At 41.3% G+C, this 13,995-nt stretch overlaps 1 protein-coding gene across 1 annotated transcript in view; it reads right to left on the bottom strand.

The window, feature by feature from the left end:
• Positions 1 to 13,995, bottom strand: part of tup (LIM1_Isl and LIM2_Isl domain-containing protein tup) — a 340,217-nt gene that overhangs the window by 287,390 nt on the left and 38,832 nt on the right. The window contains exon 2 of the mRNA XM_071598899.1: positions 12,811 to 12,933. Within this exon, the coding sequence (XP_071455000.1) occupies positions 12,811 to 12,933 (123 nt within the window). The remainder of the gene's footprint in view (positions 1 to 12,810; positions 12,934 to 13,995) is intronic.

Genomic DNA, 13,995 nt, shown 5'->3' with positions numbered 1-13,995 from the left:
ATGAGGGGATGGAAGGTGAGGACCGAAAGAAATCGAAAGCTAATCGATGCCTCACTTCATATCAGAATAGTTACGGGAATGGCCCACTTGGGTCACAATGTACGTAAAATGAGGGCAATAAACTCGAGTTGGCCCGTCAATTAAACACAAATGGTGTAAATTTATAAACTAACCAGAATGGATGGAGTGGATGGATCAATGACATGAAGTTGGTCTAAGGCGGGAGGGAGGTGAAACGGGGAATATTAGACGAGGAAAAACCGGCATTTGGAATCAAAATATTTTTATCAATACGAAGTTCTGTTGGGTTCCTAACAAAATTGAGATTCGGTTAAGTAAATAAATAAAGATGAAAGCGGTCTAGATGAATTCAATCGGGAAATGGTTAATGAGTCTTTCTTTCACGTAGGGGAATTAAGAAATTAATCATTTGACTTGTCTTAAAATAATTAGATACTTAAAGAGTATATAAGGCTAATGTACGCTAAGTATGACAGAAATCAAATGAAATTTCTTTTGTATGCTTGCGACTATTGATGCACACTGGTCACTGTTGATGAGGACTTAAACCATTGATTAAATATTTTAAGCTTAAGTCAATGATCAATACACTTCCATTAATTCAATATTTTCCGAAGTAAGCTAACTGATGCATCACAAAATTTTAAATTATATTTTTTCGGAGCTACTCATTCTGTGTTATATTTTTCCCCCAAACATCCACGGAACGTGACTTTCACATCTTTCGAAACATACGCAAAAACTAAAGTGGGGAATGAACTCTCTAATCAGCCTAACGTATGAATAAAAATGTACATAAGGGTACCCACAAATTCGAGCTACAAGCAAACTCACGAGAGGATCAACCTAGCTGACCACATATTAAATATGTGGTCAGCTAGGTTGATAATCTAGTGCCTTTGGTAAACCATGCGAAGCGAGCATTAATATTTCTCTGTCTTCTAATATCATCCACTGTTGCGATGAAACTAAATTCAACAAAAAAATTACAATACGATCTATAAGTTTCGGAAGGAATCAGTACGGGACGAGGAAGGTGGAATTCCTTAGCGAGAGAGAGGGAAGAGAAGAGTTGCAAAGGAACACCGCGGACGCCGAACGGCTTCGAATCATTCCCTCTAAGGGGAGAGGAGAGGTGGATCCAAGCGGGAAGAAATGACGACTAAGACAACAGCGGAGAATAGGAGGTGGATATTTGAGGGAGGAGGAAAAAAAATACTGAAGAAAAAGGTAGAGGAGAAGGCTGGATGAAAGCGGTGAGACTCTTTAAAAGCAGACGCCTTGAGGGAAAAATCTTTGTCATTCTAAAGATTCTCTATCTCACACACTTATGCAAGTGTATGTATATATGTATATGCATATACATGTGTGTGTGTGTATTTTTAAGGTAATCTACCGGTTAAGGTAGGTTTTTCGATGGACACAACTGTGTGTGTATATATATAAATATATATATATATATATATATATATATGTATTTCTATATATATATATATATAAATACATATATATATATATATATATATATATATATATATATATATATATATATATATATATACTACCTTGATCAAAAAGTTCCCGGAATAACCACCGTGTGGCGCTCCCATCGTTCCGATTTGAGTTCTGTTTTTTTGTTAAATTGGTACATCTGTTGTTGATATTCCCTTTAAATCTTAGTGTCATAACTTGACATTTGCAAAAGTTACGTAGCCAAGAGTACATCTATCTCTGTGTGTGTTGGCGATTTTTTACAATTTCAGAAATGGATTTAAATTTGCAACAACGAACTTGTATTAAATTTTGCGTAAAAAACGGATTTAGTGGCGCACGGACGTTGGAAATGTTGGAAAAGTGTTTCGGCAACGATTCTCTAAAAAAAACGGTCGTTTACCAGTGGCACGAGCGGTTCAGAAGTGGTCGTGAGTCAATCGAAGATGATGAACGCAGTGGCAGACCATCGACATCGAAAGTAGGTGAAAAAATTGATAAAGTAAAAGAAATGTTGGTCAATAACCGCAAATTAACCATCAGAGAAATAGCGGAGGACTTGAACATTGCCTATGGATCCGCCCAAGACATTGTGGTTAATGATTTGGGTTTCCGTCGTGTAGCAGCAAAGTTGGTGCCGAAAGACCTCAATTTCATGCAAAAAAGAGACCGTGTTGACGTCGCAAAAGACATGATTTGCGAGGCTGAATCCGATCCCACATTCATCAAAAGGATCATTACTGGAGACGAGACGTGGGTTTATGAGTACGACACGCAATCCAGACATCAGGCAAGTGAATGGCGTTCACCAAATGAGCCGAGACCAAAAAAACCACGTCGTTTTCAGTCAAAAAAGAAGGCAATGCTGACGGTTTTCATGGATTACAACGGTGTAGTGCATCATGAATTTTTGCCAGAAGGCCAGACAGTAAACAAAGAGTATTATTTGGGCGTTATGAGACGTTTGCGTGAAGCAATTCGCCGAAAGAGACCAGAAATGTGGGCAGAAAACTCGTGGATTTTGCACCATGATAACGCACCGTCGCACAGTGCTATCATTATTCGTAATTTTTTGACGAAAAATGCAACAAATACCATCCAACAGCCACCGAATTCACCTGATTTGGCTCCCTGTGACTTCTTTCTGTTCAATCGAGTTAAAAAACTATTACGGGGAACGTGTTTTAGCAGCCGAGAGGAAGTAATGGAAAAATCGCAGGAAGCACTGATGGACATACCGAAAACCGAATATAAAAAATGTTTCGAGGATTGGATCAAGCGCTGGCATAAGTGTGTTGCAGTCGATGGGGATTACTTTGAAGGGGACAATATAGATTTAGATGAATAAACTTGTATTTTTAATTTTCTGAATAAATTCCGGGAAATTTTTGATCAAGGTAGTATAGTATATATGCGGCAATTTTTTGAAGAGGCATCTCCCTCTCCCTTTAACTCCTACATGACCAGCCGGATGGAACGATGGTCCTCACAACTGGAATGGCGTCAGTAGAAAGAAAGTATAGCGAAGGGGAGGGAGGAGTGGATGGGCTCAGGAGAGACGGGGTGAGGGGTGTGTTGGGGGAGGGTCGGAGGACGAAAGACTGAGGGAACACGGGGGGGGGACTCCAAACCGAGATGGGATTAAAGCACGAAACAGTAGCGAGGTCCGCACGGGTGGTCTCACTTCAGAATGAGGAATTAACCGTGTCCTCTCCTCTCCCTGAGAGAGCCACCGAGAGGTGGATTGCTTCTGGTGGCGGCGGTAGCGGATAGAGCGCGGTGAACGATGAACGCTTGTGACAGGGAGAAGCGGAGCGAGAGGGACAGGTCGCGGCGGGTCCGAGATGGAAGGTAGGAGGAAAGCTTAATAAGAGAGGCGAGGGGGGGGGCGGCTATGGTTGACCACAGTCATAACTAGAACACCTCCTCCACGCTAATGATGGCCATGCGTGGAAACGAGGAGAAAATTTTTCAAGAGATTTTTCGTAGTCTGAATGGTTTCCGGTCAATTGTGGACTGTATTTGCGCCATGGTATTGGAATAGGATAACGATGATGAGGCAAACGATTAAAAAATAACGAGTGCTTGGAAGTTTTCGACAAACTGAAGCAATAATTTGAAAGAAGGGTAAGTATTAACTAGACTACTACGCTAACTACGCTACAGAAAGAGCTATTTATTTATATCTACAGGTTTATACTCCGAGTATAAACGACTATTATTATTCTACTAACAGTGTTATGCACGCATGAAAAAGTTTAGAGGAAATCTACAAGTTAAGCATATCAAGTAATGGCAAAAGATAATTAGATCCGAATGTTAACTCGAACAAATCGGGAATTGATCTCTTTCGAAAAAACCAAATGAACTATCTCAAGACTATGGCTAAAAGCTACTATTTATTTCATCTTTCTCGATACTATGTCTCTACTTTTCTCGCAGGCAATATCATCTATCACGAATCGCTAACATTCCCTAATGCTCAGTTCGGATAAGCAAAATTCTAATTTAATTTCATTCATAAGACCTACGTGATTTACTACAACGAGCAGATCAATGGAAGTTGCAATATAACTTAGCTCACTGATGTTGTAGTTGAATATTGTTTCCTCTTTGACGGAGTTGAAAGTCAATTTTAGGTAGTTACTTAAAAATCGCCCAATACGATTTGATGTCAAGCAGGAATTTATCTTAAGTTTGTTATAATTATTTTCCGTGTTGGAGCGGTGAGAATTTTGAGGGATATTACATTAAATATTAAGTTAAGCATAGCTTATGCTCTCAAGCCGTGACTCGCTTCTTTAAGAAAGCAGAAGGAAATTATACAGCGAAACCTAACGTTCACCGCACTCCTCGCTTTTCATTGCCATATATTCCTAAATAATACCATAACGCCGCAATAAACATTCTCATACCCACCCCAGCTTTCCTTTTTTCCCTGCACAAAATAAAACTGGACTCCATTAGCCAAGAGAATCGATACTCGGAGCTTGTCAGAGTGAAGCCGGCCGCCTAGGATAATAAGCGAACCTCGCCTGATGAGTAACAATGCAAGCCCCGCTTAACGCGCCGAATAAAAACCAATGCGCTGGGAGTTTACGGTCGTATAAATGGCAACCCGATCTGGGCCTCGCCGGTGGGCTCCCCAGTGCAAATGAGAGGAGGGGGAGGGCGGGGGAGAATGGTGGCCTTAAACCAAGGGTGGGTGGGTGGACGGGGCAGGGTGGTGGGGGTAAGGCGTGGAAGCTGGAGTGGAAGAGTGACGTCATATTCGGCGCACTTATATACACCGCGCCGCCGCCACCCCTCCCATTCCTCCCTTCCCCGCAACTTCCCCTCCCGCGACCTCGTGGGCGTGACGTCGTTCGGCCTGGTGCTGCTTCTCTACCCTACCTCCAACCACAATCCCCCCTACCCCCCCCCCCTCCTTCTTAACCACGCGGACTTATTTGACTTCTCCGCCTCTCTTAGTTTCCTTCTCTCCCGTATGAAGTTGCAAATGTATGTATGTACCTATGGCTGCTATCCGCGGCGTCCCTCCTATCCCGGGGAAGGAGCTCCAAGGGTGTTATTCCTCATCTTGGGAAGGGGGGCTGGGTGGTGTGGCCACAGTGGGGCGGGGGCGTGGTGAGAGTAGGACGTGGGCGTCCGACGATGTTGTTGTCACCTTCCGCCGTCTTGTATGAATCTTAATAGTGCACCGCGAAATTTCTTCTCCACTTCTTCCCTCCTTACGCCCGCGGTGGAATGATGCCGCCCGCCGCGAGGAGGTGAATGGCGCTGGGGGCGGGGGGGAGGGGAAGGTCTTGAGGAAGCGCGCGCGCTTAATTGAACTAAACGTGGAGATTTACGGCCATGGCCAAACGAAGCGACGAATGACTTAAAATATCTCCCGCCCCGATCTCCCTTTTTTTTGAAACCGCAGACACCCACGTTTCTAACTATATCGGTGCGGGGATAGATTAGAGGGAAAATTAGATGAAACGATTCCGTGCGGCTGCGTAAATACGAACGCCCTAGCACGAATGGTTACTCCAGAAACGCTTGCTTTGAAAGAGACGTGATGTTTTGGGAAAACCTTGAATTGAGAGGCAGGATTGAAAACTCGAATCAACACAAAAAAGAAAATAATGGCAACCATAAGAGGAATTGGAAAAAAATTAAGAGTTAAATCGTTTAATACAATACTTGTTAAATGAAGAACAATACTCAGTTTCTTCAGAATAAAGTCGCTCAGCATTTCTTAATACCCATAGACGATTAGATGATAGTGATTCGAAAATGGTGGAAGAAGGGAACCACAATAAACGACCCTATGCAGTCATTGAACCTTCCTCATACAAGTTAAGGAGGTTAATGCCTATAGAATGTTTCTGCAGAGCATAAAATATTACGAGTTTCAAGACTGTGGGTAAATTAATGCTGCAAAAAAGGAGAAACTCATCTTCTAGGCAAGGTTTCTGCGAAAACGGAATTCGCCGTTATTTTATCTTTCCGATGGTTTCCCAAGCAGCGATACTTATTACAGCCTCCTAAAGTGCTCATTATCATTGAATAACAAAAAAATTACATTTAAATAAAACAGTTTAAAATCATCTTATTTTTTGTCAACTGTATTAGGTTCCGTTTTAATATATTCCTTTGTACCAATTTCACAGAACATATGATAACACTATAAAAACAGATCAATGGGCATCAATCCTAACTTTCCACCAGATGTTGTCAATGTGCGAGAAACGTATTTAAACATAATGCATAGGCAATACAACAGCACTGACATTGACAAAAGCAACAATTCACGTTAGTCCCTCATACTACACTGTCGACAGTCTCCTCCACCCGGAGGAAACGAATTCTAAGTAAGCAGTATAATCAGGGGCATTTCGGATTCAAAATTGTCCGTGTCTACACATTATCATATTACGAAGTTCTTCTCGCAAAAATATCATCTGCTTTCTACGAGGAATTTCCCCTCAAATCATATGAAATGTCACCGGACCGCAAGAATTAATCTCAATAGTTGGCAAAAATATTCCGCTCATCTTGTAAGGAACGATAGTCATATCGAGGACAGGGAACTAAGAGCATCGACGAGGAGCACAGGAGGATCTTAGTACTTTCTCCACATTAAAAACATTTTCTTCGCATTATAAAACATCAAATCGGTGAAAACAACGACCAAGTGATAAACGCAGTTGGGCAGATAAATATCAGGGCCAAGAATAAAATCAGGCGAAGACAGGAAATGAAAAGACTGAAATGAAAATCGCAAAAGGGAAAAAACCCGCAGTCTTCATCCCATCAACCATTGGAACGTTAATCCACAGATGATGATAATGATGTGCTGAAATCTTGGACAGTGATCCCATTAAAATGTTTGATCCGAATGAATCGAATGAAAACGCAGTTCAGTCGTCAAATTTCAAAATTTCAGGCGTCACGATTTTGAGGTCGGGGAAGGAAATCACTCAGTGAAGCATAAATAAGACAGCAATTTAGATTACATTTCGGAGACTATTCCACGGCTCTAAACCTTTATGGGTGTTCATCTGAGTAGGTTTTGCTTGGGTCCTTACACCGGAATTCCTTATTATTCTCTTAAATTGGGCAGGTATCATAATAATATAATTTCAATCTGTATGATCACGATGATAGTTCGCCTATTTTAGGTTTTCAATTTCAGGAATCATATATCATGACTAATGCTGGGACCGTCATACCCTCTCCGCATTAATGGCCCTTTACTATGGTCAAACATGCCACTCAAAACCAATATCTACATTTGCACTCAGAGTGTGGTTTGATTCCTACGGTAAGTGTATGAAGCAAATGCATCATTTTCATTAAAAATACGTCCATAACTAATTTTTATCGTCTGTATATTGCCATCCTATATGTATTAGCTTGCATTTACAGTTCGAAAATGTACTAAGGTAGAAAATGTTCATTACTAGCTTTCCAGATCGAAAACATTAAACACTTATAGTGCCCAGAAAACGTTCGCATCACGTAGGCACTATTCATAAATAACACAGTAAAATTTTGAAAATGCTAATAGGATACTGGTCATTTTAAATGATCCGTTTAAAACAACTTTGCTATTTTTACATAAGGAAATAACTCCTTTTTAGAATTTACATTTGACTATTACATTTACAGTCTCAGGTTCCGACTGATTAGTCATAGTAATTTCCACAGTAAAAACAATAATATATAAGGCAAGCAGGGAAAATCTGGGGTGGTGAACAAAACAATGTTTTGCGTTTTACGAAGTGTTCTTTTTCTTGCGCAACGATGGCAAAATGCCACAAAGTGATGCCTGAATACATCAAGCACAACTGACGCATGTTTTTCAAAATTTATGTTATTGAGGATTGCTGATTATGTGTTCCCAACAGTCACGGAATGGAAATGAGGTTGGCGGGGTCCGACTAGGGGGGTTGGGGGGCAGGGGGCGAGGGAAGGGTGCGAGGTGGGGGGGAAGAGGTGTGTGGTGGGAGGGGATGGGGTGGGTTAGGGCAAGTACTGTATAGTTTTATGCGGTGGCGATGGAAAAAGAGTTGACCGCGGTCGTGCGCGAAGGCCATCCTCTCGCCGTAGTACGTGAGCGGCGGCTCAAGGAGTATTTTCGCGCCGCTCCGACCCGCCCTGCGCGCCGGGGAGACCAAATACGTCGATGCGTGAAATTGCGCGAGGGGGCGGTGGAAAAGAGGGGAAGGAGAGGAGGGAGGTTCCACCGGAGAAGGGGGAGCGAGAGGAGGAGGGGAAGAGGCGTTAGCGTCGTCCTCCTTAAGATTTTTTCCCTCTCACTCTTTTCGAGACTTAGTCGAATATAGTGCGACGCGAGGATGTTAATCGAAATCCACCCCCACGACCGTCGTGAGTGCTGGACCATCCGTGAAAAAGGTTCATGGAGAAATCCATAAACGGGATATACTTATATTCATTCGTGCTTCTCTTTCTTTAAGTTATGATAGTGAACTGTGAGAGAAAACAAACATATCCTCGAATCAATTCCACTTCTCTAAATTTTTTGCTATTCGCTGACAGATCGATGCAGGGCGGAACTTCGCATTTCCTCCTCATGGAGCATAAAAACAGCACGATTGATGATTCCTTTCTCGTAGAGTTAATCCGACGTTAACTCTTCCAGACTTCACGAGAATCCCACCGCGACCTATTCAATAATTACTTGACAATTTGAACGACTTTCGCAGCAGTCTTCCGGGAACCGAACTGTTTCATTTTCTACACTATACTTATTTTTTTAATTAATGTTTTCTGAGGTTGATCACAAATTCTTCCAGCGCATTGGAAGTTCTTCCGCGTCTTAGACCGACGCGTCGATTGCTCCACTTGCGACGCGTCCGACGGATGTCATTCCATCGTTATATTTTTCTATGTCGATTCGCATTGCTCGCCGCCGGCGCTCCTCCCACCCACTCGATCTCACTCCGTCATTCCGAAATGGATCACTAGACCGGATAAAAAATCCCCCCAGGTCCACTCCTCCGCCACCACCATCAAGATTTTAATCGCGGATGGGGGAGTCATAAAATCCTTTGGACTTTCTGTTGGAAGTGAACTCTCTGCTCCCACCTCTAAATCTCCTCTCAAACGTGCACTCGTAAATTGTATCAGATCTCGCGGATTGGAAAAAAGGCGTATCTTAGTCAGTTTGGCCGATTAATCCACTCCTGTCTGGTCTATCAATTCATTTTGTACGCTAGGTGGAAACAAATACGGAATGAATTATGGCCCCCATAAAGCCAATGAAGCATACATTTTACATTCAAAACGGAATTAATCCTAGGAAGTGGGTTTTGAGGCCCTTACTTCCGACAAAAGGAGTTCGCTTAATAAATGCAAAAAATTGCAAGCTATTAATACCAGATGTGAGCATCGGGAAACAATCAAAATACATCCGTATGTGGGAGGAATATTTTCCTTTGCTTCAGAAAAAGAGTTTTAGACCAATGCAACGCAGAATGAATAAAATTTTTGAAGTCTGCGAAAAAATGCTAATGAGAGAGAAATGGGCAACATTAGGTATTATTTCACTGTCGCCTACGCATTCACTTCTTCGATCTGTACCCCATTCAATTAAACTAATATGAAACAGTCAAATGAACTACCACTACATTGAGGGCCACTTGAAAAAGAAAATAATGAGAGTAAAGCCCGGGAGCAGCCAAAGAAAGGGACAAAAGCCACTGAAGTAAATTAGATATATCGCGATTCGCAAGGGTATTTTACAAAGGATAGACATAAAAAACATCATTAGCGCAACAATTTTTAACGCACGCATGCATAACATGTATAAAAAATTTCATTTCATTCGTACTAATAGATGTTGCTTTTCGAGCTACACAGCCACGCGATTGGTGACGAAATATGCATACCGTACGACGGATTTAAAAGGCCTTACAAAGCCTTCGTACTGGCTCTCTCTCTCACTATATAAAATGTAAATTTATATATATATATATATATATATATATATATATATATATATATATATATATATATTACACAGCATCATGGGAACATCTAAGGCTGCACCACACTTTGGCAAGTTCGAAAGTGACTTTCCCATTTTCATTTTACCATAAAAGCCCGGGAGCAGCCGTAGATCATCACACAGGGACAAAAGCCACTGAAGTAAATTAGATATCCTGCGATCCGCAAAGGTATTTTACAAAACAGGCTAGGTGGCATCCTGCAATTAACTCAGCGGTCCTTCCGTCGGGCAATCGCCTCTCCATGCCTCTTGTTGATAAAGCACCGTGAGCGGTGTATTAAATATGCTCGGTGATCGTGTATACAAACTTGCTCATTATCTTCATCCCTCAAAGCAGAAAGTCGTCCATAGATTTGCATATTTTATTCGCATTCTCGCCGTGCTAACCTGATAGGAAATTGGCCGACGGCATCTCTGGGTATATACAAATTCAACTCCTCACTTTTCCTTTCCTGACAATTTCCATTTGCATTTCTCACGCTCCCTTCTCGGGAATTTTTATAATGCTCACGGACGTGTATAGGGTGGATTGGGGGCGGGGAGGAATGGAGGGAGGGGGGAGATGGAGGAGGAGAGAGGGATGGACGGACGCAGACCGGCGTTGCCGTTCCAAGCGGCGTCGGCGGGAGAGTAGGGGTGAGTTCTGCCGACTAATTGATTGGCCATCGATCCCAGGGCCCCGACCTCTCCGTTTTCATCTCCTCTCATCGCTCCACCCACGAAAACCTCGCGTCCCTCCTCCCCACGCCCTTCTGTGAACTCCATCCAGCCTCGAAACAAGCCAGGCAGACTGTACTTTGACTGGGCCGTCGAATGCTTCGAAAAGGAAGGATTTCGGCTAGGAAACAGTGGGGTCAACTCGCCCACATCATATTGCTTTAACAGCAGTTTCGCAAAATACATTTTGTGACTCCATTCGACTGATATTTGGCGGATGTTTGTAATGATATCTACTTTTGGAAATGAACAATAGATTGCGAATAAAACCGTGTTATGTTTAAGAAGAAAACCCAACTGCGTAGCTGCGATGCGACCGGGTCATTATGGTCGTTACAGCAGTCGTTGGGTGCGCCGTTGCCAATGTGTCACAATCACGGGAAAGGGAACTCCGCTGCTCTGTTGTGGTTCTCTTGGATGGTAAGTTTACGTTCCGAGAGAGCCATCAGCTGACTTAATAGTAATTTCACCGTTTCTTAAAGCTGCAGAACTGAAATTTTGGTGCTACACATCAGTAGAATTTGGAGGGAATGGGCATTTTGACAAGGAGTCCACGGCTAACTCTTACCGATCAATTCTCACTCACAGATACCAATGCGAATGGTGAGGAAATTTATCGATCCGTTAATTCCTTATCTGATCAAGATATTTCCCTAGAAGAAATTGACTCAGCTGAAACTACACACTCGCTTTCTCAGAGAAACACTGAGTCTTGCCTTTTTTTGTAATCAAGATTAATTGCAAAACACATTTTTCTAACAATGTGTTGAAATTCATGACAATCTTCGTCAATTACAAACAGTACTAATCTCAATATTTAGGCCAATACTTTTTGCCTAGGGAGCATTTGCCATTTTAGAATATGAAAATATAACTAAACTTATCATCCCACGGTCACTTGTGACTGAATACGCGAAAAGATTCCATACGCATGGGACCACGAATTTTTGAATGCAAGAGCGACCGTCACATTATATTTAGTTCATGAAGATGGAAGTTAAGTTGATTTGAAAAGTTATGCCCAAAAGTTATATTGGCTAATAAAGGAAAAAGTAAAAATAATTGAAAACAGTAAAATAAACAAGATACAAGTATAACTCGAATAGAGTTGATAAGAAATTACAGATTCAGGTGTGATGTGGTGGAATTCTTCTATCATAACAGAGATGAAGGCTACTACAATTTTCCACAAAATAAAAATTTATTCACGACCAGTTTCGAGGCACAGCATCATTTTCAAGTACTTGAAAATGATGCTGTGCCTCGAAACTGGTCGTGCTCGCTCGCTTTCAAGTACTTGAAAATGATGTAGTGCATCGAAACTAGCCGTGAATTAATTTTTATTTTGTGGAAAATTGTAGTAGTCTTCATCTCTGTTGTTAGAGTTAAAAAGAATTTGGAATTAGATAAGTAACAGAACGAGACGAATATTTCCGTGAAACCATATAAATCTGGACTGATACATGCATTCGACGGTAGAAAAGAAACCACATCCAGCGTTTACTGAGAAGCGTAGACGATATAGAAATATTTCATTGATATAAAATATTCTGCATGGCATTATTTATCGATAATTGTTTGCTTTTATTACTACTGCCGCACCTGAAACTCGGTGCAGAGAAATCCAAAGAACTGAGCATGCAAAAGACATTTGAAAAAATAAGGAAGTTTATTCTGCAAAATTAATTACAAAAAATTGGCTAAAAGAGCTATAAATTGAGCTTAAAGTGGGCTAGCGAATGTTAACTGAATTAATCTAAGGCATCGAGTATTCGAGAAATACACACAAAGGAAAATAAAGCAAACATCCATGAAAAGTCTTTTAATGCCAAAGGAATGTATGTTTTTGTTAGTACTAGCCATGGATGGATTACTGGAGAACATCTATTGAAGAAAGTCAACATATTTTTAAAGAGATTAAGATTCCGAGAAGGCATGAGGAAAGAGCATTGGATGAGAGTGAATGGGATACAAAAAAAACATGCGCGCCCCTCAGTCAAAGTTCATTTATTTTTTTTAGGAAGTGCGAAAAGCGAGGATAAACGTGCGTCCTTTCCTACCTGAATAAGGGAGGTTCGAATCCCATCTGCCCTGTCTCGTCCGGAGACGGTCATAATGCCGACATCTCTCGGCGCGTTCCACATCCGAGCGGATATTCCGTAACGGGTGGTAATGCGGGTGGCCTGGAAATGCGATTGAATGCCAGAATTAATGACGACTGCGCAATGTTGACAATCAATCAATCGATGGTCATGGGCACAATCTCATTCACATTCTATGACTCAATCGGATTTTCAACCAGATGGCATTTCCAACCACTTCGTGGGTGAAACAGACGAGGACCACAAACCGAGGGTTTACAATGGAACAAATATATTGATTAACTACTGTCGGAATATTAACTTAACACACTTTTGATGGTGTGGAGAATGATTATCCTTGTGAGGGAGAAACGCTTCTATTTGGGAATATAGCTTAGGGACTTGGGCCTGAAAAAAGGCCTTTTCTGGGCGTCGGAAAGATGCCACATTGAAGTAAAGGTCACTCTGAGGGAATGATAATTTCTTAGGTATTTTCAGGGAGGATGTTAGAGCAGAACAATTATTATTAGGATACACAGTATAAAATTCTTTTACGACGAAAAGGGGTCACCTATCAGTCGATTTGACTAGAGGAAAATCCTGTGAGCTAGTTTTCATGCTGTAAGCAAAGACGCATACTCTCATCAAGACACAAATGGCGACGGCAAACATCGATGCATCGCGAAAGAATGAGACGTCACTTAAGAATTCACAATTCATAAATTGGATATCAATTTAATTGGAAATAGAAAAACAAATTGTAGGTACGACAAACAATGAATTCAGTATTTCCATGTAGAGGGTAAAAAAAGAAACTTTGCACTTCTTCTTCCAGTTTCTTTTTTACCGCCATCAAGAAGGAATTTCAAAAAAGTTAAACCTGAAACTGTTATGTTTATTTCCATATTTCCTAAATGAATCCAAAGATGCAATTATAAAAAGAACAGCTTAGCAAATTACAGAAAATAGATGACACTTTGAATAGCCTACGAAGTGCATAAATGATGAGAAAGGATATGTTGAACTTTTAAACAATTAAATGAAATATGTCCCGTCAACACACTTGTTCATTCCGGTCATATTTCCTCAGAAACATATCGTTTTGGAACCAAAAATGTACATAATGACAACAGGAACTGGCTCAGAACACATTTATTTGGTGAC

Source organism: Hetaerina americana, unplaced genomic scaffold (assembly GCF_022747635.1).
Source record: "Hetaerina americana unplaced genomic scaffold, ioHetAmer1.1.p SCAF_1, whole genome shotgun sequence".
Taxonomy (NCBI): Eukaryota; Metazoa; Arthropoda; class Insecta; order Odonata; family Calopterygidae; genus Hetaerina; species Hetaerina americana.
The sequence above is the reverse complement of the archived record's forward strand: the minus strand, read 5'-3'. Positions and strand labels throughout refer to the sequence as shown.